The sequence below is a fragment of the Nomascus leucogenys genome, chromosome 8, assembly GCF_006542625.1.
Source record: "Nomascus leucogenys isolate Asia chromosome 8, Asia_NLE_v1, whole genome shotgun sequence".
Classification (NCBI taxonomy): Eukaryota; Metazoa; Chordata; class Mammalia; order Primates; family Hylobatidae; genus Nomascus; species Nomascus leucogenys.
In genome coordinates, this window is record NC_044388.1 from 80,742,124 (window position 1) to 80,767,800 (window position 25,677).

At 46.1% G+C, this 25,677-nt stretch overlaps 2 protein-coding genes across 6 annotated transcripts in view; one reads left to right on the top strand and one right to left on the bottom strand.

Moving 5' to 3' along the window:
- Positions 1-6,034: 6,034 nt before the first annotated feature.
- On the bottom strand, positions 6,035-20,152 carry NUDT2 (nudix hydrolase 2). Of its 5 annotated transcripts, XM_003263404.2 has the most exons (5): positions 20,058-20,137; positions 13,391-13,503; positions 10,906-11,040; positions 10,586-10,728; positions 6,035-6,627 (listed from the first exon to the last, which is right to left on the bottom strand). In XM_003263404.2, exons 4-5 carry the CDS (start codon positions 10,710-10,712, stop codon positions 6,311-6,313), a joined length of 444 nt encoding a protein of 147 aa, XP_003263452.1. In that variant the 5' UTR covers positions 10,713-10,728; positions 10,906-11,040; positions 13,391-13,503; positions 20,058-20,137; the 3' UTR covers positions 6,035-6,310. The 5 variants fall into 5 exon arrangements, with proteins under 5 accessions (XP_003263452.1, XP_003263451.1, XP_030673426.1 ...); XM_003263403.3 differs by lacking the exon at positions 13,391-13,503 and having other exon boundaries at positions 20,058-20,152; XM_030817566.1 differs by lacking the exon at positions 20,058-20,137 and having other exon boundaries at positions 10,586-10,721; positions 13,391-13,574.
- Positions 20,153-20,396: 244 nt separating this feature from the next.
- Positions 20,397-25,677, top strand: part of KIF24 (kinesin family member 24) — a 76,324-nt gene continuing 71,043 nt past the window's right edge. Inside the window, exon 1 of the mRNA XM_012509089.2 lies at positions 20,397-20,553. The gene's annotated coding sequence lies outside the window, so the exon portion shown is untranslated. The remainder of the gene's footprint in view (positions 20,554-25,677) is intronic.

A 25,677-nucleotide genomic window follows, 5' to 3' on the forward strand; every position in this document is an offset into this window, starting at 1 on the left:
TCATATCATGCATGTGTCAAAGTTTATTAATCCCTGGTAATGGGTATTTAGGTATTTTAAATTATATACTATTCTAAGCAATACTTACTGAATAACTTTACACTTAGCACTTTGAACTTCAAATTAGAAAACTAGAGTGTCTTAGAAAAATAGAATAATCAAACAGAGGAAGCATCTATCGGAGCTTTGATCTTTACACAGTAATCTGAGGAGTCAAAATTCAAACCCAATCCTACAGGTTGTCAGATCTCGAAGAAACCATTGAGATCATCTTCATCTTGTCCAACTCCCTTGTTGTAATGAGGAAAATAAGGTCCAGAGAGGTTCAGAGCTTACCCAAGATCACGTATCCAGGTAGTGACAGAGCCAGACATAAACACCAGACCATCACTCCACGCAGCTTCTCTCAGCCCTGTGCCTTTTGCCTCAGCATGTGTGTCTGAGAATGATGGTCTTTGAGAGTGTCTGAGACACAGTGCACATGAGATAGGCGGGGAGGAAAAGGCCTAAGGTTGGAGGGCCAACGACACTGGTAATCTTTTTTTTGTTTTGTTTTGTTTTTTTTTTTTTTTGAGGCAAAGTCTCGCTCTGTTGCCCAGGCTGGAGTGCAGTGGCACAATCTCGGCTCACTGAAACCTCCATCTACTGGGTTCAAGCGATTCTCCTGCCTTAGCCTCCTGAGTAGCTGGGATTACAGGCGCCCGCCACCACTCCCGGCTAATATTTTGTATTTTTTAGTAGAGACGGAGTTTCACCATGTTGGCCAGGCTGGTCTCAAACTCCCAACCTCTGGTGATCCACCCACCTCCGCCTCCCAAAGTGCTGGGATTACAGGCGTAAGCCACTGTGCCCAGCCAACACTGGTCATCTTGAGAGGGTGGGTGGGAGGGGACCCCTGAGCTAAAGGAGCAATGGTCATACTGGATACAGATTTTTTTTTTTTTAATGAAGCAACTTCCTAAGGTGCCAGATGAGTTTTGAGAGAGGGGAAGTAGCCATAAGGGAAATGGAAACCAGCAATTTCTGAGTATCCTGGGAAAGCTATTTGAAGGAGGCAGGACTTTAGGAGCCACAAAAGTGATGACATAAATGTTTAAACAAAGGTATCTCAAGCCAGAGGCTGCTCCTCTCCAAACTGTGGTTCTGCCTAGGTTCCTTCCCTAAGTGACCCTCTATGGAGAACTTGGGAAGGACTGGTCATTTTTCTTCTTCTTCCTTTTTTTAAAAAATTAATTGGTTGGGCATGGTGGCTCACGCCTATAACCGCAGCATTTTGGGAGGCCAAGGCGGGCAGATCACATCACGAGGTCAGGTGATCGAGGCCATCCTGGTTAACATGGTGAAACCCTGTCTCTACTAAAAATACAAAAAAAAATTAGCTGGGTGTGGTGGTGTGTACCTGTAGACCTAGCTACTCAGGAGGCTGAGGCAGGAGAATCACTTGAACCCGGGAGGCAGAGGCTGCAGTGAGTTGAGGTTGCGCCACTCCACTCCAGCCTAGGTGACAGAGCAAGACTCCGTCTCAAAAAAATAATAATAATAATAATTAACTTTGAGATAAGGGTCTCACTCTAGCACCCAGGCTGGAGTGCAGTGGCACAATCTTGGTTCACTGCAACCTCACCCTCCTGGGCTTAAGCAATTCTCCTCTCCTCAGTCTCCTGAGTAGCTGGGTCTACAGGTACACACCACCATGCCTGGCTAATTTTTTTTTTTTGGTAGAGATGGAGTCTCACTACATTGCCCAGGCTGGTCTCTAACTCCTGGGCTCAAGTGGTCCTCCTGCCTCTGCCTCCCAAAGTGCTGGGATTACAGGTGTGAGCCAATGCCACATGCCCAACCTTTGTCATCTTTCTTCTGATCCCTGTAAAAAGAAGCAATAGGCTACACTCTGGAGCCAACTCCATGATGGAGCAAGATGCTCTTCTAGCTCCCCACTCCCTAAGCTTATTCCCCAGGGAAACTCCTGTGGAGTGTAAAGACGACCACATCAGCAATCTCTTTGCTTGCCCTGCTCACTTAATCCACTGAAACTCTACATAAAGAACCTGGGCCACAGGAGGCGGAGCTTGCAGTGAGCCGAGATTGCACTACTGCACTCCAGCCCGGGGAACAGAGAGAGACTCTGTCCCCCGCCCCCCAAAAAAAGAACCTGGGCCAGCACTTTGGGAGGCCAAGACGGGCGGATCACCTGAGGTCAGGGGTTCAAAACCAGCCTGGCCAACATGGTGAAACCCCGCCTCTACTAAAAAATACAAAAATTAGCTGGGCACAGTGGTAGGTGCCTGTAATCCCAGCTATTCGGTGGGGCTGAGGCAGGAGAATTGCTTGAACCCGGGAGGTGGAGATTGCAGTGAGCTGAGACCGCGCCATTGTACTCCAGCTTGGGCAACAGAGTGAGACTCCATCTCTAGAAAAGAAAGGAAAAAAAAAGAACAAAAGAACCTGGGAAAGACTGGACTCTAGAACTCTGGGACTCTGACAGCCAAAGAGCTGGTAAACTGGCTGAGGTCCCAGGGGAGAGCTCTCCCTCAGAGGGGCTGGGGCAGGGCTCTCCTCCAATTTTAGATTAGTTCTGACCAGCCCCATTCTCTGGAGGAAAACTTCAACATGGAAGCATCTCCTGAACTGGTACAACTCTGCTGAGGTCTCCCTGAGGCCTGGACTAACCCAAAGTGCAGCATCGGCAGAGTGCTGCTCTGCCAGTTGAGAGGGGGGTGGTGGGGCCTGGGAGCTGGACTTTGTAATGCTCTGGGGTCTGAGTTCAGGTTGAACAAGCCCCACTGGCCAAAAGCAAAGTGGTAATGTTGTCAAAGCCTACTCACCTGCCACATCCTAATCTCAGCTCCTCTCTGCGACCCTCATCCACCTCCCATAACATGCTTTAGTCCCACCCTACTGTCAATTATTCCTGCAAAGAATACAACTTACAGCCGGGCACGGTGGCTCACACCTGCAATCCCAGCACTTTGGGAGGCCGAGGTGGGTGGATCACGAGGTCAGGAGGCTGAGACCATCCTGGCTAACACGGTGAAACCCTATCTCTACTAAAAATACAAAAAAAAAAAAAAAAAAATTAGATGGGTGTGGTGGCAGGCACCTGTAATTCCAGCTACTCGGGAGGCTGAGGCAGGAGAATGGCATGAACCTGGGAGGCGGAGATTGCAGTGAGCCGAGATCACGCCACTGCACTCCAGCCTGGGTGACAGAGCGAGACTCCTTCTCAAAAAAAAAAAAAAAAAAAAAAAAATACAGCTTACAGGGGACCTCTTCACCAAAGTACCTACATTTTAATGGAACACTCTGTAAGGCCCAGAGGAATGACTCCAAAGCCATATATATATATATATATATATATATATATATATATATATATATATATATATATATATATTCTAAAGCAGTCTTCCCTCTGGCACCCCCTCCTCAAAGCACCCCATCTATAGATACAGCCAGGGCCATCTATCTTGTTAAGTCTCAATTTCCCCAGCAATAAAAATGAGCAGCCAAATCAGGTCATTTTCCAGGTCCCTTCCAACTTTGATGTATGAGGTCTTAGACTTGAGATTCCACAGCCTCCCATTCTGAAAGTGTGGAGCCGGCCAGCCCTTGTTAGGAGGCAGCTCGTCTGTGGTTTGGCACTACCGCCCAGCAGGCATTTATTAAATCAGTGCGACGTGGTCCCTGCTGGCCTGGAAAAAGAACATTAAGCTCCAAAAACTTCATGCAGCAGGCCTCCTTCAGAGAATGCTGCTCAGAAGGGTGAGGAACAAAACCATTCAGGCCCCTGGCTGTGCTCCAAGATCCTGTTCACTAGTACTTTTGCCCTGTCTGCACGGAGAGCTGGGGACTAAAAACATCTGGAAGTCTGCTTAAGACCTGGGCGAGTTGTCTTTTCTTCCTTTGGGGGTGGCTGTTCTTGACCCTGGTAATCCAGGCTGACCTCTGCCAATGTCCCTTCACTTCCAATCTTCTGCACTTCATTGGGCAACAACTTTCTAATAAAATCCACATGAATCCAGCTGCTAACAGCTCCTGGAAGGGCTGTGGGATCTAACACCTGCTCCTGCATTCCTTGAGCCCTAGTAGCAAGGGAAAACAGGGCTGAGACCCAACTCTTGCACCTCTGGGTCTTACAGTGGAGTTGTGGACAAAGAGAGTAGATAGGAAGGCTGGGCGTGGTGGCTCATGCCTGTAATCCCAGCACTTTGGGAGGCCGAGGCAGGCAGATCACCTGAGGTCGGGAGTTTGAGACCAGCCTGACCAACATGGAGAAACCCCATTTCTACTAAAAATACAAAACTAGCTGGGCATGTTGGCACATGCCTATAATCCCAGCTACTCGGGAGGTTGAGGCAGGAGAATCACTTGAACCTGGGAGGCAGAGGTTGCGGTAAGCCAAGATGGCACCATTGCACTCCAGCCTGGGCAACAAGAGTGAAACTGTCTCAAAAAAAAAAAAAAAAAAAAAAAAAAGGTAGATAGGAAGAGAGAAACATTAATGATGAGGTTTTGTTGAGGGTAGGGAAGGCAGCTGCAGGTGAGGAATGCACAGGTGTAATGATGTGACTGCTGGGTGGCCCAGCAGATTCCTTTGGGTCTGGGCTTGCCTCATTCCCAGTGACCTTAGTCATGTTGACAAGGCTTATCACTCTGGGAGGCAGGCCTGGGCTGAGAGCACAGAGTACACGTGTCACTGACCTGGGGGTCCAGGGTTGCCTGTCCCTCCTCTCTCTGTTGTGACTTGGTGAGTCTAAAATTCCTTCTGTCTCTATTTATTTATTTGAAGTGGAGTCTTGCTCTGTTGCCCAGGCTGGAGTGCAGTGGTGTGATCTCAGCTCACTGAAACCTCCGCCTCCCGGGTTCAAGTGATTCTCCTGCCTCAGCCTCCCAAGTAGTTGGGACTACAGGCATGAGCCACCATGCCAGGCTAATTTTTGCATTTTTAATAGAGAGGGGGTTTCACCATGTTGGCCAGGCTGGTCTTGAGCTCCTGACTTCAGGTGATCCACCTGCCTTGGCCTCCCAAAGTGCTGGGATTACAGGTGTGAGCCACTGTGCCCAGCCTATTTATTTATTTTTGAGACAGTCTCACTCTGTTGCCTAGGCTGGAGTACAATGGCACCATCTCAGCTCACTGCAACCTCCACCTCCCAGGTTCAAGCAATTCTCCTGCCTCAGCCTCCCAAGAAGCTAGGATTACAAGTGTGCACCACCATGCCCAGCTGATGTTTGTGTTTTTAGTAGAGATGGGGTTTCACCATGTTGGCCACGATGGTCTTAAACTCCTGACCTCAGTTATCCACCCACCTCGGCCTCTCAAAGTGCTGGGATTATAGGCGTGAGCCACCACGCCTAGCCAGTCTCTAATTATTTAAGGTAATATTTTTATTTTTTGAGACAGTCTCGCTTTGTCACCCAGGCTGGAGTGCAGTGGCAGGATCCCAGCTCACAGCAACCTTCGTTTTCCAGGTTCAAGTGATTCTCTTGCCTCAGCCTCTCGAGTAGCTGGAATTACAGGTGTGTGCCACCACCCCCAGGTAATTTTTGTATTTTTAGTAGAGATGGGGTTTCATCATGTTGCCCATGCTGGTCTCAAACTCCTGACCTCAAGTGATCTGCTCACCTAGGCCTCAAGTGCTGGGATTACAGGTGTGAGCCACCATGCCTGGCCCTATTTAAGGTAATATTTACTGAGTACTTACAACATATGTGCCTGGTGCTGGTAAAAGATATATTAGTGAGTAGGGCAGACCCAATTCCTGCACTCCAGTCCCACTCACTTGGAAATTCTGACTATGGGTCACAAAGTCTCAGGGCCCCTGGTGGGGGTGGGGTGGGTGTGCTTGGCATTCCAGAGGCAAGAGAGCCATCCTGGCAGTGCTGGGTCTCTTCCATTTGGATCCCTAGCTCTTAAGTTCTCTGGGGATACCGTATGGACACAGAGTTCCCTCTGGTTAAGGTCAGAACTCTGATTCACTTCAGCTTTCTTCTCCCCACCAATGCCAAGAGTGCAAGAAATAAACCCAACAGGTTAGAAGGACAACCTTGAGCTGCTTGAGGTTTATTTATAAAGTACAAGGTACACTTACTGGGCCTGGCCTTTTTTATTTTTACTCTTTGCCTTCCTTTCCACCCAGCCAAGATTTTTGCTTGCTCTCACCTGGGAGTTGAGCCGATTTCACAAATCTATCTGCTCTTGGCTGTGATGAGCCAAATACCAGCACAACCTTCCCTGGACCTGAGGGTGGCTTCATCTTAGAAGGCCCACAAGGATCCTACTGAAGCAAATGACTCTGCTCCAGTCAGCTCAGGCCTCTGTGGAGCAAAGAAACTGGTGTCCTTCTTGGAGCGCTGCCTTCATCTCCTTGAACTGAGCCAACTGGCAGGCCTCCTCCAGCCCCAGCCAGCGGTAGGCTTGGTGCTCATGGGAGAGGCGGATCTCCACGTCATAGTCCTTCACCTCCGCCAGCCAGTAAATGACTGTTTTAGGCTTGTTCCTGGCCACATAATTGAGTTCCCTTTTGAACCCCTCAATGATGGTCAGCTGGCCTGCTTCTATGCCCGCTTCCTCTTGAGTCTCCCTCAGGGCTGTTTCCAAGTCATCCTCTCCTGGTTCCACATGGCCTAGTTAGGAAAAAAGAGGAACAAAAGGAGGAGGAAATCTTCCAAAGTTCCCAAAGCTGGATTTTCCAGACAAGATTTTTTTTTTTCTGTTTTGTTTTGAGACAGGGACTCACTCTGTTGCCCAGGCCAGAGTGCAGTAGTGCAATCAGCTCACCACAGCCTTGAACTCCTGGGCTCAAGTGATCCTCCCACCTCAGCCTCCTGAGTAGTCAGAACAACAGGCATGTGCCACCATGCCCAGCTAATTATTTATTTATTTATTTATTTATTTGGTAAAGATGGGGTCTTACTATATTTCCCAGGCTTGCCTCAAACTCCTGGCCTCAAGTCATCCTCCTGCCTCAGCCTCCCAAAGTGTTGGGATTACAGGTATGAGCCACCACACCCAGCCATTCAGTGACTTTTCTAGGTGTTCCTAGGCTAAAGGAAGCCCGGAGATTGGCAATATCCTAACATGCCTGGGAAGGGGGTGCAGGGCAGGTAGTGTCTAGTTCTTGGGGTTTGAGCAATCCCACCTTCCCACTCCAGCTTCTCTGCAGAGAGTGAAACAGACCATGTGTATAGCAAGCCAGGTTTAGAATACTGCTCTTTTATGGTGTGAGATGACCTTCTTCAGACGTCTGCTTTCTTATTCTTTGGAACTTTCTTCATCCCATGCTCTAAGGAATCACTTTTCTATTGGAGACCTTGAAGTGATTTTTCCAAGGAGGGGGAAGTCCTTCCTTAACAAGTGGAAGTTAGCTGACAAGGAAGTACTTTGCCTACAATCCAATGAGGACTTAACATTGTCTGCAGGTGGACCCTGACATTCCAGGGCCAACAGGCTCAAAACCCTGCAGGGCTGAATGAGCAGCTGTTTCCATGAAGCTATCAAGGCTTTTTCCAAATTGTTTTCCTCTTTCTTACTGGGCAAGGCCAGATTTCAGTTTCATAGGGAAACCCTTGATAGGAACTTAGACTAAGGGCCAGCTGAGAACCACTTCTAAGAAAATGTGTTAGCAACACCCAAACCCAAGAAGACAGCTGCCAAGAAACTGCTGTAGGAGAACTTGAAGCTCTGCAGACTGGAGCAGCTCTCAGCTTTACCTCTAGGCCCCTCCCACAAATCTTCAGCTTCCCCAGAGGGGGCAAAGACTGGGAAGGGTCTGGCAGACTCTGTCTACACTTGGCTCCAGTAAGTTTCTAGGGAGGCCTCCTGGCTCACAGGCTCATGGGGAGCAGGAACTCTCAGTTGTTCCCTCCTTGGTTTGGAGATGGGGGCCCTCCTCCTTCCCAGGGGTCTACAATGCCCAGAGCCAGCTTCTGCACAAAAAACTCCCCAAGGGCCGGGGGAGGGTGGCTCATGCCTGTAATCCCAACACTCTGGGAGGCCGAGGTGGGTGGATCATCTGAGGTCAGCAGTTTGAGACCAGCCTGGCCAACATGGTGAAACCCTGTCTCTACTAAAAATACAAAAATGCGCTGGGTGTGGCAGTGGACGCCTGTAATCCTAGCTACTCGGGAGGCTGAGGCAGGAGAATCACTTGAGCCCAGGAGGCAGAGGTTGCAGCGAGCCGAGATTGTGCCATTGTACTCCAGTTTGGGCAACAGAGCAAGACTTCGTTTCAAACAAACAAACAAACAAAACCCCCAGAAACTTAGCACTTAAAAACCATTCTAGCTTACGGCTTCTGGGGAATTTTCTCTGCACAAGCACCTCCTTTAGTGGTGTACACAAAGACAGACAGGTAATGCATCAGGGGAGCAAGGTGGGAGGGATGCTAGTAGTGACGGGTGATACTGATTCAGGACATCCTACCTCCCCTCAGAGGTATATGGAAGTCCCTGAGCACACCCCTCCCAGGGCCATCTATTCAGTATTCTGCCCATCAGTGTTAATTAACAGGGTAGCTTCTGCCGAAGCAGGAAAGGATTAGGAGAAGTCCACTGACATCAGGTAGTGAGAGGAACAAAGGCAGTTTGACTCATGTGATCTGGAGACAAGTGTGAATATTCCTATTCATAGTATTTGTGAAGCTTCCGTCTCTTTTTTCACCTTGTTTCTCCCCAGTACAACTCAAACATGCAAAATTTATTTCCTGTTCCCATTTCCTTATTTTCCTTCAATCCTGGATCTTTGTCCATCCCTTCTAACCCCACTCCCTTTTAAAGCCCCCGCTTCCGGCCAGGCGTGGTGGCTCACGCCTATAATCCCAGCACTTTGGGAGACCAGGTGGGCAGATCACTTGAGCCCAGGAGTTCAAGACCAGCCTGGGCAATATAGTAAGACCCTGTCTCTATAAAATAGTAATAATAATAACAAAATAATTTAAAAAATAAAGTCCCTGCTTCCTTCTGTCTGAGGGCTATTCCTCATTCCAGCAGGCACCTGAGCCACAGTCTGTCCCTCCCAACTCAAACCATCCCAAGGGCCTCAGCCAAAAAGGGCTCCTTTTTCTCATTTCTCCCCACACAGCCTGGCTTCTTACTGCAGCTTTCTTACTCCTAGAGGTGGGGTCAGCAGTGCTGGTGGATGAAAACTGGCCAGCTTACAAACAGATCTTGGCCTGGCCTAAGGCCTCAGGCCAGTAGTCTTCACTGTTCTTCCCTCTGGAGACTTGGCCAACTCCACCCTCAGTGCTGAGTGATAGACTCAAGGCACAGGTAGCTAGCTGATCAAGCTGCAATCTCAAGGTCTCCATAATCTTTACAGTCTAAGAAGGCCCTGCCCATCCCCTCCTGGTCTAAGAAGGCCCTGCCCATCCCCTCACTCCTCCACTCCTGCCACAATCTGCAGATGAATCTATGATCAGGGAGCCCAACTTCTCTATGCTCCAACTCAAAATACAACTATGTTCAGAAACACTGTAGAAGTCATACTCTCTGTGTTTAGTTCAAAAGAAAAACCTGGCTGGGTGCAGTGGCTCACGCCTGTAATCCTAGCACTTTGGGAGGCCCAGACGGGCAGATCACCTGAGGTCAGGAGTTTGAGACCAGCCTGGCCAACATGGTGAAACCCCATCTCTACTAAAAATACAAAAAGCAGCCGGGCGTGGTGGTGGGCACCTGTAATCCCAGCTACTCAGGAGGCTGAAGCATGCTTGAACTTGGGAGGTGGAGGTTGCAGTGAGCTGAGATGGCGCCACTGCTCTCCAGCCTGGGTGACAAAGCGAGACTTTGTCTCAAAAAAAAAAAAAAAAGAAAAGAAAAACCTAATGATAGGGACACTGAACTAGGAGTCAAAGGAAATTGATCAAATGAAATCAGAGACAGGCTGGAAGAAAACTTAGAATTTTCTTTTTTTTGAGACAGGCTCTGTTGTCCAGGCTGGAGTGCTGTGGCACGATCTCAGCTCACTGCAGCTTTGATCTCTTGAGCTCAAGTTATTCTCTAACCTCAGCCTCCTGAGTAGCTGGGACTACAGGTGTGCACCACCACACCTGGCTAATTTTTGTATTTTTTGTAGAGACATGGTTTTGCCACTTTGCCCAGGCTGGTCTCGAGCTCCTGGGCTCAAGCAATCTGCCCACCTCGACCTCCAAAAGTACTGCGATTATAGGCATGTGCCACTGTGCCTGGCTGAAAACTTAGGATTTTCTAGTCAAGCCCTTGTTTGACAGATGAAAAACTCAAAGCTGAGAGGTGGGCACATAGCTCAGTCAACTTCAAGGTCCCCAATTCCCTGCCCACTGTTTTTTCTCTTACCCAGCCATTCACCACAGAGGTTGGAGAGCTGGCGAATGATACTCATAAAAACACCAGGTGCTGTTTCTACCCTGGAATTCAGTCACAGAATTCTCAGCTCTACTCTGGCCTGGTCTGGAGACCTTGTATGTAGAAAGGGTCAAGGGCTCCTACCTTCCCTACCCCCCCTTTTGCTACACAGTCACTGGGAATTAAGCCTTGGGGAGGGCCTGGCAGGGTAGATTTCTGAGCAGTGCTTGGCAGTTTCCCAAGAGCTGGCCCCTCTGGCCTCTACCTTTGGGAGGAGTCCAGTGATGAATGCCATCTGATGCCTGCAGCAGTAAAAACTCAATTGCATTGTTGTCCACTTTGGGAATGAGGCATCTTCGGAAGATGATCAAGCCACATGCTCTCAGGGCCATGGTCTTATCCTAAGGACTTAACAAAGAAGATACAGAATATTGAGAAGTTACACAAAATAGGAAACTCCATACTGGGGGGGTAGCAATCTGGTGCTGGATAGTAGTGCAGACTAGCTAACTGTGATCTCATAGCCCACAGAAAAAGGCAGCATGCCCAGGACCAATGGAGGGCATCCAGGAATCAGAAACTGACCTTTGTGTATAACTGCAGGACCCTGGCAACTACCCTCAGTCAATGTGGCCTCTATCCCAACTCCTCCAGGGCTCCCTGTAAAACAGGGCTGGCATGCGTTTGTTGTGACACTGGAGATCCTCAGAAGCAAACGCACTGAAACAAGAGAGATGCTGAGAATCGGAGAGAGGCAGTACAAGTTTTATCATCAAATCTGTAACCCCATTTCCCCCAGCCCATATCCTGAGCCCCTGAAGCACAGAACCCCCCAGCAATGTTGTTTCTGACAATGCAGAGAGGTCATCTATGGAGGGTAACTTCATATAGAAAAAAATATTTTGTTGAGTTTTTTTTTTTTTTTTTTTTGAGACAGGGTCTAGCACTGTTGACCAGGCTGGAGTGCAATGGTGTGATCATGGCTCACTGCAGCCTTGACCTCCCAGGCTCAAGCAAACCTCCCACCTCAACCTCCCAAGTAGCTGGGACTACAGGCATGCACCACCATGCCTGGCTAATTTTCTTTTTTCTTTTTTAGACACAGGGTCTCACTGTATTGCCCAGGCTGGTCCTGAACTTCTGCGCTGAAGTGATCCACCTACCTCAGCCTCCCAATGTGTTGGGATTATAGGCATGAGCCACCATGCCCAGCCTGATATTTTTTTAGTCTTTTATTTTATCTTTTTTTTTTTTTTTTTTAAAGAGACAGGGACTCACTATGTTGCCTAGACTGGCCTCAAACTCCCGAACAGAAGTGGTCCTCTCCCCCGGGTGGATCATGAGGTCAAGAGATTGAGACCATCCTGGCCAACATGGTGAAACCCTGTCTCTACTAAAAATACAAAAATTAGCCCGGCGTGGTGGCACACGCCTGTAATCCCAGCTACTCGGGAGGCTGAGGCAGGAGAATCGCTTGAACCCGGGAGGCAGAGGTTACGGTTGTGGTGAGCCAAGATCGGGCCACTGCACTCCAGCTTGGCAACAGAGCGAGACTCTGTCTCAAAAAAAGAAGTGGTCCTCCCCCCTTAGCCTCCCGAGCAGCTGGCAATACAGGCAACATGTCACCACTGCCTGATATTGCTGGTGCCCAGGGGTAGCACAGCTGATGCAGAGAGGGCGGCTGGAGCAGGAGCTGCTATCCTCCACAGCCCCTTTGCTGGTGCTCAATCAAGATGAGTTTGCAGCTATCAAAGGCATAAAAATGAGGCCCAAACAGAAACCTACTCCAGGGCAATTCTCAAGACTGCCAACAGATGGTAATGTTACTGTAGAGAATAGCAGTTTCTCACCAAAAACCAAACACCCAACACCAAGACCTTTCCAAGCTTTTCTAAACCTGTAACAAAAGTTTTTAAGGATTGGAAATAATCTCAAAGGGGATTTCTGAAATGGTCTGTGCTCTCATATACTGTTGGTAGAAAAGTAAATTAGCATATCCCCTTAGGAGGGCAATTTGATAATAATTATCAAAACATAAAATGCACATTCCCTAAGAGCCAGCAATTCCATTTCTAGCCATTCTCACATAAGAAATATAGGTTTAAGATGTACACACAACGGGCCGGGCGCAGTGGCTCATGCCTGTAATTCCAGCACTTTGGGAGGCCAAGGCGGGTGGATCACCTGAGGTCAGGAGTTCAAGACCAGCCTGACTAACATGGAGAAACCCCGTCTCTACTAAAAATACAAAAATTATCCGGGCGTGATGGCACATGCCTGTAATCCCAGCTACTTGGGAGGCTGAGGCAGGAGAATCACTTGAACCCAGGAGGTGGAGGTTGTGGTGAGCCGAGACGGGGCCACTGCATTCCAGCCTGGGCAACAAGAGCAAAACTCTGTCTCAAAAAAAAAAAAAGATGTACATACAACGATGTTCACTACAACTTTGTTTGCAATATTAAAAAGGAAAAGAGCCAGAAACAAATATCCATCAATATGGGAATGGGCAAAAAGTACAGTATATCTATATGATGAAATAGCATGAAGCCATTAAAAAAATGAGGTCGAGGCTGGGTTCAGTGGCTCATGCCTTTAATCCCAGCATTCTCGGAGGCTGAGGCAGGAGGATTGCCTGAGCCCAGGAGTTTGAGACCAGCCTGGACAACATCGTGAGACCTTGTCTCTACACAAAATAGAAAAAAATTAGCCAGGTGTGGTGGCATGCACCTGTAGTTCCAGCTACTTGGGAGGCCAAGGTGGGAAGATTGCTTGAGCCTGGAAGGTTGAGGCTACAGTGAGCCATGTTTGCACCACTGCAGTCCAGCCTGGGCAATACAGTGAGACCTTGTCTCAAAAATAAAAGAAAAAGAAAAAAAAATTAGGTCAAGCCTAATGTGTTGCTTGTAAGAAAAATTTTTAGACACATGAAAAGAAGATAGTTCTGAATAGTATGTATAATGAAATCCCTGTTTGAGTTTACAAATTCATATATAAAGTGGTAGGCTTTCATTTTTCTGTTCTATTTCATTGTTCTATTTTCCTGGACTCCCTATTTATGCCAAGAACTTACCCCATTCCAGAAGCCAAAAGGAAGCACCCCATCACTGTAGAACTGGTGAACAAGGATCTCATATTATTGGTCCATGGTTAAGGCAGAAACAGGTAGCTGATCCCATGCCCTCCCTATAAAGATGCTCAAAAAGCATTAGAAAGTTATAGATGTGGGGTACCTTGCTCCTGCCTCAGGTCCCATGGAATGAATGTTAGAACCCCTAAATAAGCATAAGGATCCAAGACTAGAGGGTCCCACGGAATGAATGTTAGAACCCCTAAATAAGCTTAGGGATCCAAGACTAGAGGGCACAGTGCCCTGCCTAAGACAGGAACTCCATACCACTACCACCATCAACACAGCATGGACAAGCAAAGATGCCTGCATGGGGAGCCAAAAAGACAAGCCTGGGTTAGCCATATGGAACCACTGGGGAGAGGAAAGCAGCGGTGGGGTGGGGGAGGAATCTTAGGGTAGTGACAAGGGTGTACCTTAGCAAGAAAGTATTTCAGTGGATGCCAGTGTATTAGGGATGACCACATCTAAGAACCACATCAGCTAACAGTTCATCTCAAAGGCGCCAGAAAAGCTAGGATCAGATGCTCATTCTCCACCTATATTCTGGACCCATGGAAAGAACAGTTCTTCTAGAAATACAGAACTCCTCACTGCTCTTTCAATTGCTTGACTTGAGCCAGCTATTTTCTAGAATTCCTCCTACCCACTCTATACACACAACCTCCTACTCGTCAGAAGCAGCTCAGATGTCACCTCCTCTGTGAAGCTTTCTGGCTTCTAATCACTCCATGTTCTGTGTCCTTAACACGGCTTGAACAAACTTAAAGTTCAATCAGGGAAGCAAATGCTGTGAGTGACAGAAAACTAAAGATTTATTATAAGGAGTAGACATTGTGTATCTTTGGAAGTTGGTGGATAAATCCATGCAACTCTGTTGCCTCTGCACCTGGTGTTGGGCCCGAAGTCTGTGAGGCCAGCAGTTGGGAAGAAAACTGGATGTGAGGTGGAAGAGAACAAAGACAAACTGGAACCTCTGAGAACAAACTGGGATCTACAAGGACAACTGGAACTCATGAGGACAAACTGAAACCCACAACTTCCTTTCACTGGTCCCAAGCTCAGCGACTCAGGTGATCTGGAGAAGCCAGAGCCCTCTGCTACAGAGCTGACTGTACACATGGCCCAGGACTCAGAGGAGCTGAAGGAGGAAATTCAGTAGGGCTAGGGGTGCTGGGGGCTGTGTGATGACCTTCATCAACAAGGTGAGCCAGATCAGAGAGAAAGTACAGGTACTGCCACCACGCCTGGTACCCTGTTCTGTCCTTCACAGCGTACAGACCCTGCTCTGTCCTTCACAGTGTACTGGCTGCTACTTCAATTTAGCTTTCCAAATCTCTCATGAAATTTTCTTGTGGACAACCCTCACCTGGAAGCAGATAGGAAGGATACTGGGAATCCAGCTTAGCTAAACTCACACAGTACAATGCCACCACAAGCACATATACCTAGTATAGTAAATCTCTGCTGATACCTCTGGCAGGGAAGAGCCAGATTATAAGCTCTGTTTTCTTGGGACCCAGCACAGCAGTTCTGAACAGATGTTCATTGACTCAAAAGAACTCTCTCCCCACCTCCCACTCAAACAAATGTTTGAGTATGTTCTGGGGCCCTGGGAAATAGCCCAGTGTTTTCCTGAAGAGTGCCATTTACATAAAAGTGAATGGAACTATTGTTGGGGGTTTTCTGTTTTTCTGGAGACCACAAAGCTGAAACTGTCCACGGGTTTGAAAGTAGCCAGCTTTCACACACAGACTCCAAGTGGATTCAAACCTCACGGGGTTAAGGAACACAGCATCCAATATGCAAATATGCCTGCAGCCAGGATTGCGGAGGTGAGAACTCCAGGCTGACAGCAGGCAATTCACACTTCAAAAAAGTGGCAGAGTGCCTGAGGTGGTTAGAAAAAACCTGAACAAAAAAACCCTCAATGTCATCAGAAGGTTCTAGAAGCTAAGGAAAGATATTCTTGGCTTTCTCCATATATAAAATTCCCTCAGAGCCTAGGAGATTCGGGACCTAGGTACCAAAAAAAGAATTTACGAATACATGGCTATGCTGTTTGTTTCAATATTTTCATCAAATTAATCACAGTAGCTGTAAAAAGCCCTCAGAAATGTAACTTTAGGTACAGGAAGAGCTCTCCAAATTTTCCCTCTGACCTGTTCTCCATAGTCTAATATCCCTTTAGCAGAAACAGTGTTTCATGCCGCGTTATCAATTAAGCATCTATATATACTGTGCCAGCTATACTGTGCAAGACTTTTGACAACTATTGTTTCTAAAGCTCAAAACAACCTTTCAAGAACAGCATTATTATATCTAGTTTACAAGGACACTGATATTATTTCAAAAGGTTAAAATACTTGCACAAGGGCATAGCTGGCCTGTAAAGGATGGGATCTCAGTCCAAGTAAGTCTAACTCCAAAGTCTATAATTTTTGTCCCTTTCATAGCTCTGTTCACCATGAAAGAGTAGGGCTTAGGACACAAATGGCCCTGAGAGAGGACAGACACACAAACGATTTACAAAATCATTTCCAGTTTCAAAATTCCCAGTCCTTTTTTTTTTTTTTGACAGTGTCTCTCTGTGACATCCAGGCTGGAGGGCAATGGTATGATCATAGCTCACTGCAGCCTCAAGGGCTCACTGCATCCCTTCTGGGCTCAAGGAATTTTCCTGTCTTAGCCTCCTGGGTAGCTAGGACTACAAGCAGGAGCCATCACATCTGGCTAAATTTAAAAACACTTTTTTTGTAGAGATGGGGTCTTGCTATGCTGACCAAGCTAGTCTTGAACTCCTGGCCTTAAGTGATCTTCCCACTTTGGCCTCCCAAAGTGCTGGGATTACAGGTGCAATCTACCGTGCCTGGCCCCAAATTCCCAGTCTTTAATCTATTTTCATTTGGAGGTTAAGATGTCTAGCTGGGATCATTTCCACCAAAAAGGTTTTAGTTGGGGGGAGAGGGCCGTAGATGTTAAATCCTGGTATCCGAAGAAGACTCTGAAGGAGGGGTAAAATGTAGCCTAAGGCTCCTAATAGCACACATCTCATAAGGGTTTCTATGCCTCCTCTGCTCTTTTCTGGGAAGCGGGAACCTAAAACCACATGTTCCACTTAACTTAGGACACTAGTGTCCAGAAAATTTGCCCAGGCCCTCCTCCAGATGAGGAGGAAAGCCAACTGTTTGCCTGCCCACAAGCAATTCTATGTGACTGCAATTCTATATGACTACTCCCTCACTTCCCACATCATCATCATCTTTTTTCCAATTTGCCAGTTTCTTTCTTCCCTTTTGGAGTGGACAGAAATGAGGCACCCACCCATGAGTAAAGCTCTTTCTTGTAAGAACAATAACAAATGGAAGAGAAGAAAAAAGAAAGAAATGTAAAAGAAAAGCCCCAACTGCCATGAGACAAAGAAAATATTCCCTCAAATGCACCTTTCCCTGGACATCTGCCACTCCATTCTTCTTGCAGAGATGAAGCTGCTGAGTCATTTTGCTATTTTTGCTATTGGCTGAGGGAGGAAACAGGAGATTTTACCTGTAATGGCATAAATATTGGCTTCTAGGATAAGGCCAAAGTCAGACAAGGTTGGGACAAAAATCATTCTTAGTGAAGGGGATTTGTTAAGCAGCCTATTAGTGCCATCTGCCGTACAATTCTAGAAAGCTAACTCAGGGAATTTGTTGTGTGTATCCCATGCAACAGACAGTGTGAAGGATTGACAGATAGATATGAAGCTGAATACTACCAAGCACCAACTTCCTAGAGATTCACAGGCTAGTGAAAGTAGAAGACATTCCAACAGACAAGTTACAGTGTGTTTTGTGCCACATAAGATGGAAAGGCAGCAAAGAAGCATCTTTAGGTTAACAAGGTACCCCATGAGGATTCTGATGGGTCGCTAGTTTACCAGGCAGAAGGGAGGCGGATGTAAAGGCACTGCCAGCAAAGGGAGGAGTGTGGGCAACACCCTCAAGTACAAAATGACATCTCATTGGTAAATAGCTTAGTTTATATTCTGTAGGCAATGAAGCCTCTGACTGGTTTTAGGCAAGGGTATAATTTGGTCAGACTGACATTTTACAAAGATATTCTAGCTGCAAGCAAGCTGGGGAACGAATTAGGACAGATTGGAGGCAGAGAGATTAAACAGTTACAAGTCTACTGCAACAGACCAGTTAACAAATGATTCCAGTTAGATCAAAGCAGAGGCTGTGAGAAATGAAACGAAGGGATGAATCTGAGAGATATTTCAAAGTAAAATGGACAATATTGATATTTCATTGTCTAAGGGACAGAGAGATGTTTCATAAGCCAAGGGAAAGAGAAAGGCTTTGGTTTGAGTGCCTGGGTGGAGGAGGGGGTGCAAGTGAATCATTTGTTTGGGACAAGTTGAATTTGAAGTGCTATAGTCTACCCATAAGATAAATGAACAGATGGGTCTAAAGTTCAGTGATCATCTCATCCTATCTCTTCATTTCCCAAGGTGGGAATTTTCTTTTTTAAAATTATTTTTATTAAAACAATTTTTTTCTCCTTCCCCTCTACCAAGACCACGGTGAAAATTTTCTATTAGGGCAAGATATTGCTCCTACCACAGGTACCTCTGCAGCCCACATTCCCTCCAATTTAGGTAGGTCAAGCTGTCCAACCTGCCCCTGCATCTATCTGGTATTCCAAGCATTTTCATCCTCCTTTAGTCAGAAACACAGAAAAGCATGGCTGTCTATGCAGTCAGAAAGGCCTAGCTATTGAAGTTAATAGAGCAAGATACTTAACTTTCTCATTTGTAAAATGAAGTTAACACCTACTTTGCATGGTTGTTGTGGAGTTTATAAATGATATATACAGAGGGTCTAACATTATCAGAGGTACTAAATATATGAGTTACTGTTACCTGTGTGTCATAAAAGACCATCAGAAAGCTTCCCTGTTTTAAAGAAATGACTTTTCATTTTGTCTGTAAAACTGCTCAACACTGTTCACCACAGTATATATATTCCTTATAAGGTCCCACAGCATAAATTCCTTTTAATATAGAAACTAGAAAAAATAATTTATCTTTTGAAGAATGGATTTGTTTCCTTATTAGTAAGAATTACCTTTTTTTCCCTTAACTGACTAATTTTGGGCAAAATTGGGTACTCAATTACAGTAAGTACACCAACGCACTGACTAGTGTATTTGCCTGTTCTTATTATAAGAATAATAGCTACCTTTTTTTTTTTTTTTTTTGAGACGGAGTCTCGCTCTGTCGCCCAGGCTGGAGTGCAGTGGTGCGATCTCTGCTCACTGCAAACTCCGCCTCCCGGGTTCGCGCCATTCTCCTGCCTCAGCCTCCCAAGTAGCTGGGACCACAGGCACCCGCCACCACGCCCGGCTAATTTTTTGTGTTTTTAGTAGAGACGGGGTTTCACCGTGTCAGCCAGGATGGTCTCGATCTCCTGACCTCGTGATGTGCCCGCCTCGGCCTCTCAAAGTGCTAGGATTACAGGCGTGAGCCACCGCGCCCGGCCGCTACCATTTTTTAGGAAGTTACTACTTGCCAGGCGTTGTGTCAAGTGCTTTACCTTCATTATTTCACTTAATCTTCACAACAACCCGCTGAGGCATTACTGCCATTTTTCAGAAGAGTAGAAAGGGAACTATAGCTCAGAGATGTCTGGGTAAGTGACTCAAATGTAGGTCTGCCTGACTCCTAACATCAATGATCTTAACCTTGACTCTGTAATAGCGTTTTACATTTGACAATTTGATTGCATTCAGTTTTTTTTTTTTTTTTTTTTTTTTTTTTTTGAGACGGAGTCTCGCTCTGTCGCCCAGGCTGGAGTGCAGTGGCGCGATCTCCGCTCACTGCAAGCTCCGCCTCCTGGGTTCATGCCATTCTCCTGCCTCAGCCTCCTGAGTAGCAGGGACTATACGTGCCCGCCACGACGCCTGGTTAATTTTTGTATTTTGTTTAGTAGAGACGGGGTTTCACCGTGTTAGCCAGGATGGTCTCGATCTCCTGACCTCGTGATCCACCCGCCTTGGCCTCCCAAAGTGCTGGGATTACAGGCGTGAGCCACCGCACCCGGCCTGCATTGTTTACGCTGTCACTTTTTTTTTTTTTTTTAAGGCGGTGGGGCTCTTGTTCGACTTTCTTTACTTCTGCTATAACTGCCACGACATTATCCATTCAATAACTGAAGCAATTAGAAAACATAAAATCTCTTTTGGAAAGCAGGCGGGGTTTAATGGGTAGCAACAAATGAAACTGAGGCCCAGGGAGGGGAAGGTTCGGCGCCCGGGCCTCTGGGCCCTAAACCTGGACCTCTCCCGCCTCTGGGATTTGGACGACCCACCCCATCCCCACTCGGACGGGGGCAAGCAAGGCTCACAGGGTCAGGGAACCTTCCTTCTCCCGGTGCAGACAGGAAAACTGAGGTCCTGTGAGCGGTTGGGACCTGGCCTGCCCACACCTCACTTGCCAACTTGGAGGAGGACGCATCCATCTCGGGCCCTGCAGCGACCAGAGGTTTGCCGGAGGCAGACTCCCATCGCTCCAAGGCTCATTTCCTCCACTGAGAACTAAAATCAAGTGGGCCCTAAGGATACTCACCCGAAGCAGAGGGAGGCAGGAGGCGGACCTTGGACGGAAACTGGAAGTACACCGGCCAATCAGAAGAGCCTGGTTACCCTTGGGCCCACCAATAGAATTCGGCAGAAGGATGTTCGACCCGCCTCAAAGGGGCCTATCTCACACTGAGAACGTCGCGAGATCTTCCCTCAAGCAGAACGATTGGCTGAAGGTCGGAAATTGAGAGTTACGCCCACGGTTTCTTCAGACCTCTGATTGGTCTTCTAGAGGGGAAGTCAACGAACGCCAACCGATTCCTTGGATGCCCATTGGTGGGCGGTGCGGGGCTGGCGACGCGCGGGCCGCAGCGCGAGCGTTCGAACTGGCGCGTGGCGGCGTTGCCATGGAGATGCGGCCTGGCTGCCGCCGGTGACTCCCGGGTTGACGGGACTGTTAGGTTGCGGGCTTTGGGGCTCACTCCTGACGGCACTGTCTTCTCCTCTTCTCCGACAGGGCAGACCGAGGAGTTTGGACCGAGGTGAGAAAGGGCGGGGAGAATAGAGGAGGGGTAGGTCTGGTCTGGAACCGTGGCGCCTGCCTGCGGAGAGGGGTGCGCGTGACGTCCGCTGAGCGCGGGAGGAAACTGGCAGTTGTGAGGGAGCCGGGAGTTGGCCCCTCTTGGTTCTTCCTAAAGTTCATCTACTTTCCTTTCATCCCCATATCTCTGCCTTTTCTTCAGCAATTATCTTGAACGCCACTTCTCTCACTTTGGGACACTAAACTCTTGAGTCCCAAAGTCCTCTTGCTTTTGAACGGATAACCCTGACCGGCACCTCTCTTAGGACACTTCTGTTCTGCCTTGGGTTGTTTACTTCCGGGAAGTCCATTCGCTTCCCTTTTCCCATAAAATTTTGAAGCCTTTGAGGTAAGGCAAGCATCGTTCACGATGTCTTGCACATAGTAGATTTTCAGGAAATATTTGTTGAGTTGAATTTAATTTACAAGAAATAGATTGGATTCCTCTTCATGCCCTGCCTCGTTGTCTCTCCGCTTCAGAGACGATTTTTTATTTCGAGGCTAGGGGGAGGCCACCCTAATCTTAAATGCAAAAAAGACCTAAAAGTCCACACACAGTCCACAGCTGGCCTTTCTACTCTTTGTGAAAGGCTAAACTTTTTTGGATTGGTTGCTACAACTCTTCCTGCATTTGTGGCTTTTAGCCTTGGTCTCCCGATAATTTTATTAGACTCCTTTTAATCTTTGCTTAAAATAAACCATTCCGTTGCTGTATGCCAAGAGAATATATCTCCCTTTAGCTTCTTAGTGACCGGCAGCTATTGTCACATTTTAAGTGTGCTTTGGAAAATGTTTTAAAGCATCTTCTTTGTGTTTGTATTCTACAAGTAGAGAGGCTCTGTAGTCTCTGTATTGAAGTGCATGTAACAGCTGCTCAGGTGAACGCCCATCTGTTCATCAGGTGTCTATGATAGAATTGCGTTCCTAAGACTGTTTCGTTGTTAACTCGTGGATTATATATTCACAGCCTGATTGTTGGTGTGATTCTTCCTTATATCAAATTCATAGCTCACTGGTGGCCTTAATAAAAGGAGTGAAAAAGTTCAGCTATGTTCTCGTTACCCTTTTATAAAAGTTTGAAACACTATCTTATAGCTGTGACGTGTAGTGGAAACCCACTACATGTGGGTTTGGCTTTGGCTCTGTCTCTGTCTCTAATCCACTGTGGGTGGCTTTGCAAGTCATTTAATCCCTTTATTATTATTATTATTATTTATTTATTTATTTTTTAGAGAAAAGGTCTTGCTCTGTCACCCAGACTGTAGTGCACTAGCATGATAATAGCTCACCGCAGCCTTGAACGCCTGAATCTAGCCCCTTTAGACCTCATTTTTTCCATCTGGAAAATCAAAGAATTGAATTAGATTAAAATTCCTGTGTCTCTACTGTCAAGTCAAGTAGTTGATGTCAGGTAGACCACACACTCTCAGCCTTCCAAAGACCATACAGACTTTTTTTTTTTTAGCTGCTGAAAGTAGTAGTTACCATTTATTGAGTGTTCACCTCGTACAAAGCACTGTATTCAGGGCTTTATATACATATTACATTTTTCTTAGTATAGCACATTAATGTACTGCTAAGATAGCATTTTATTTAAAATTTGTGGTTTTATATTGTTAATGAAAATCTTTAGTTATTCAGAGTGTGTCCTTGGGGCAACCTAAGGTATGATCTTCTCAGTTTTTAGTTTAGGGAGAACCACAGTTTCTTTCTCTGGGCTGCTCTTTTGTCATTTGTAAAGTGAGGGGCTGAACTCTTCTAGATCCCTTCCAGATCTAGTATTCTATGATGCCTGACCTATTAATCCAGTTTCCCTATGCTGGCTCAGCAAACCAGTTTATAATTTGCACAGTGCAGATCCTCAACACATTTTGTTAAATAAATAATAGAGTTCTACTTCTTAAACCTTGAGTGTAGGGTCATTGTATACCTCCCAAGTTACTGTCTCAAGGGTTTTGATGTTCATATCGTGTTGAATAAGAAGAGTTTTCTGTAGGTATAAACTAATAATAATAGTATAATATATTGTTGAGTGTTTATATATCAGACACTAAATTTAGCAGTTAATTTACATTATTCTAATTAACCCTCATGAAAGGAAACATTTTTTCCAAGTCAGCATTTTTTTTTGTCAGTTCAATGCAGTAGCTTCCTAAATGATCTCCCTGTTTCTACTTTTGCCCACCTGCTGTGATCCATTCCTCACAGAACTGGGAGAGTGAACTTTAAAGACATGTATCATAGTGTATACTTTCTTCACTTAAGATCCTCTAATGACTTCCTACTTCACTTAAAAGTAAAATTCAGACACTTTTATGTGGCCCAGTACACCCTACATAATCTGGCCCCTACCTTTCTCTCCTCATACTATTCTCCTTCTCAACTACTATGCCAGCCAACCTGTCCGTGTTTGATGGCTTGATCATGCCATGCTCATTTCCACCTTTGGACTAATGTGCTCACGTGGAACCCTCTTCCTCCTGATTTTTACATAAGTGACTCCATGTTATTTCAGGTTTCACCTCAAATATTCTCTTCTGAATGAAGCCTTCTCTGATCATCCAATGTAAAGTAAGCCCTGCATCCGGCTTTGTTCTTCTGTGGTGATTATCATCATCTAAAATTACTGCTTATTGATTATTAATTATCTCTTCCCATTAAAATAATAGTGTCATGAGGGCAGTGACCTTATCTGTTTTTTTGGGGGGTTTTCTTGAGACAAGCTCTTACTCTGTCGCCCTGTTGTCCACACTGAACTGCAGTGGTGTGATCATGGCTCACTGCAGCCTCTGACTCCCAGGCCCAAGCAATCCTCCCACCTCAGCCCCCCAAGTAGCTGGGACCACAGGCATGTACCATCATGCCCAGCTAATTTTGTTTATTTGTAGAGACAAGATCTCACTATGTTGTCCAGGCTCGTCTCAAACTCCTGGGCTCAAACAATCCTCCCTTGGCCTCCTAAAGTGTTGGGATGACAGGCATGAGCCACTGCGCCTGGCTGACCTTGTCTGTTTTGTTCACTTATATTCCTGGTGCATAAAACAGGGCCTATCTTATACAAGTCTCAGAAAATATTTCTTGAAGATTAGATAAAGGTTCCTCTTGGAACTGTGACCATATCTGTGTCCATGTCGATTCATTTGAGTAATACAAACTTGCATAATTTTGGTGTCCAGGAGCAGTGACTCAGGGCACCAGCATCTCTGTCACGATTTTCCTGAGTAATCAAATTACCCTGATAAATAGTTTCTACCACCCGTTAGCACAAATGATATCAAATGCTTTTATAGAGTTTTAATATAGTGTAGGGATATTTATTCATTAAACAATTATTGAATATTTATTATTTCCAATCACTGTTTTATTTATTTATTTTTATTTTTTTCTGAGATAGTCTTGCTCTGTTGCCCAGGCTGGAGTGCAGTGGCGCAATCTTGGCTCACTGCAACGTCTTCCTCCCAGGTTCTAGCGATTCTCATGTCAGCCTCCTGAGTAGCTGGGATTACAAAGTGTGTGCCAACATTCCCAGCTAATTTCTGTATTTTTTGTGGAGATGGGGTTTCACCATGTTGACCAGGCTGGTCTTGAACTTTTGGCCTCAAGTGATCCACCCACCTCAGCCTCCCAAAGTTCTGGGATTACAGGCATGAGCCACCGTGCCCGGCCCCAGGCACTGTTTTAGAACCTGGGTATAAAAAGACTAATAAGACATATTGCTTTTTTTTTTTTTTGAGACGAAGTCTCACCCTATTGCCCAGGCTGGAGTGCAGTGGTGTCATCATGGTTCACTGCAGCCTCAACCTCCTGGGCTCAAGTGATCCTCCCACCTCAGCCTCCCAAGTAGCTGGGACCACAGGTGTGTGCCATCATGCCCAATTAATTTTTATTTATTTACTTATTTATAGAGATGGGTTCTCCATATGTTGCCCAGGCTGGTCTTAAACTCCTGGACTCAAGTGATCTTTCTGCCTCAGCCTCCCAAAGTGCTGGGATTACAGGTGTGAGCCACTCTGCCTGGGCAAGACACATTCCTTGACCACAAAGAAATTATACTCTATTAGGGGAAATAGACATAGTCAAATAATTATCATGTAATAATTATTAATATAATTAACTGTAATAATAGAGATATGCAAAAGGTATGATGCAGACATGAAAGGGACATCTGATCACATTGGGGGAGGCCAGAAAAGACCTCATTTGTTGTTATAATCAGTAAGAGGTAGACAGGTAAAGGAAAGTTTGATGATAGTGGAGGAGGCCGCTTAAGAGCACAATGTGAATAAATGCACAGAGAAATACAATGGTCTAAGAAGTTGACTAAACTGTAGAGCGAGGAAGGGGCTAGATTATAGAAGGATTTATGGGTCATGCTTAGGAGTTTGGACTTTGTACTGTGTGTAGATGATAAGATGCCATTGAAGGGTTTTTAATAAGGGAGCAGCATTGTTATAACTGCTTTCAAAAGAGTGATCTGGCTCTACATTCTGGAAGATGGTTTGAGGAGGGGCATAACTGGAGGCCAGGAGAACAGGTATGAGACGTGTAATGAATAGGTGGAAGATATGGGGCTGAATCACCAGAGCAGTGGTGGTAGAAATGAGGATAGGAGAGGAGAAATTTGGCAAGTATGTGGGAGATTAAATTGGCTGGATCTATTGATTAGTTTTGGGATTAAGGGAGAAGAAGGCCTCTAGCATGCTTTCTCGTTTAGTTCTGAGTGACTGCATGAATGGTATTTTCACCCCCCTTCCAAAGGAGAGAAGTGGGGGGGCAGATTTTGTCAGGAGGTATAATGAATTCTGTTATTGACAAGTTCAGATGCTCAACTGCGGAGACATTTTTATAGTAATTCCTGCTGTTTTTGCTGCAACACATAGCAATGAGATTGTCTGTTTTACTACGAGGTGAACTAAAGTTACATTGGGATTCTGGAAGTAACCCACTTAATAATATTGCACAACATCCAGACCAGAGAGACTAGTTGAGATTTCACCAGCAATGAGGGGTGGTACTGTGTCTATTACAGTCTTTTAAATTAGCCACTTGCTTATGTGAGATTTGATTAGTTAAAACTAGTGGTATA

Coding starts and splice junctions, on each gene's coding strand:
- NUDT2 (XM_004088796.1), bottom strand. CDS start 10,712: ATGGCCCTGAGAGCATGTGGCTTGATCATCTTCCGAAGATGCCTCATT. Junction 6,628..10,585: donor TCACTGGACTCCTCCCAAAG/GTAGAGGCCAGA, acceptor TTTCCTAACTAG/GCCATGTGGAACCAGGAGAG.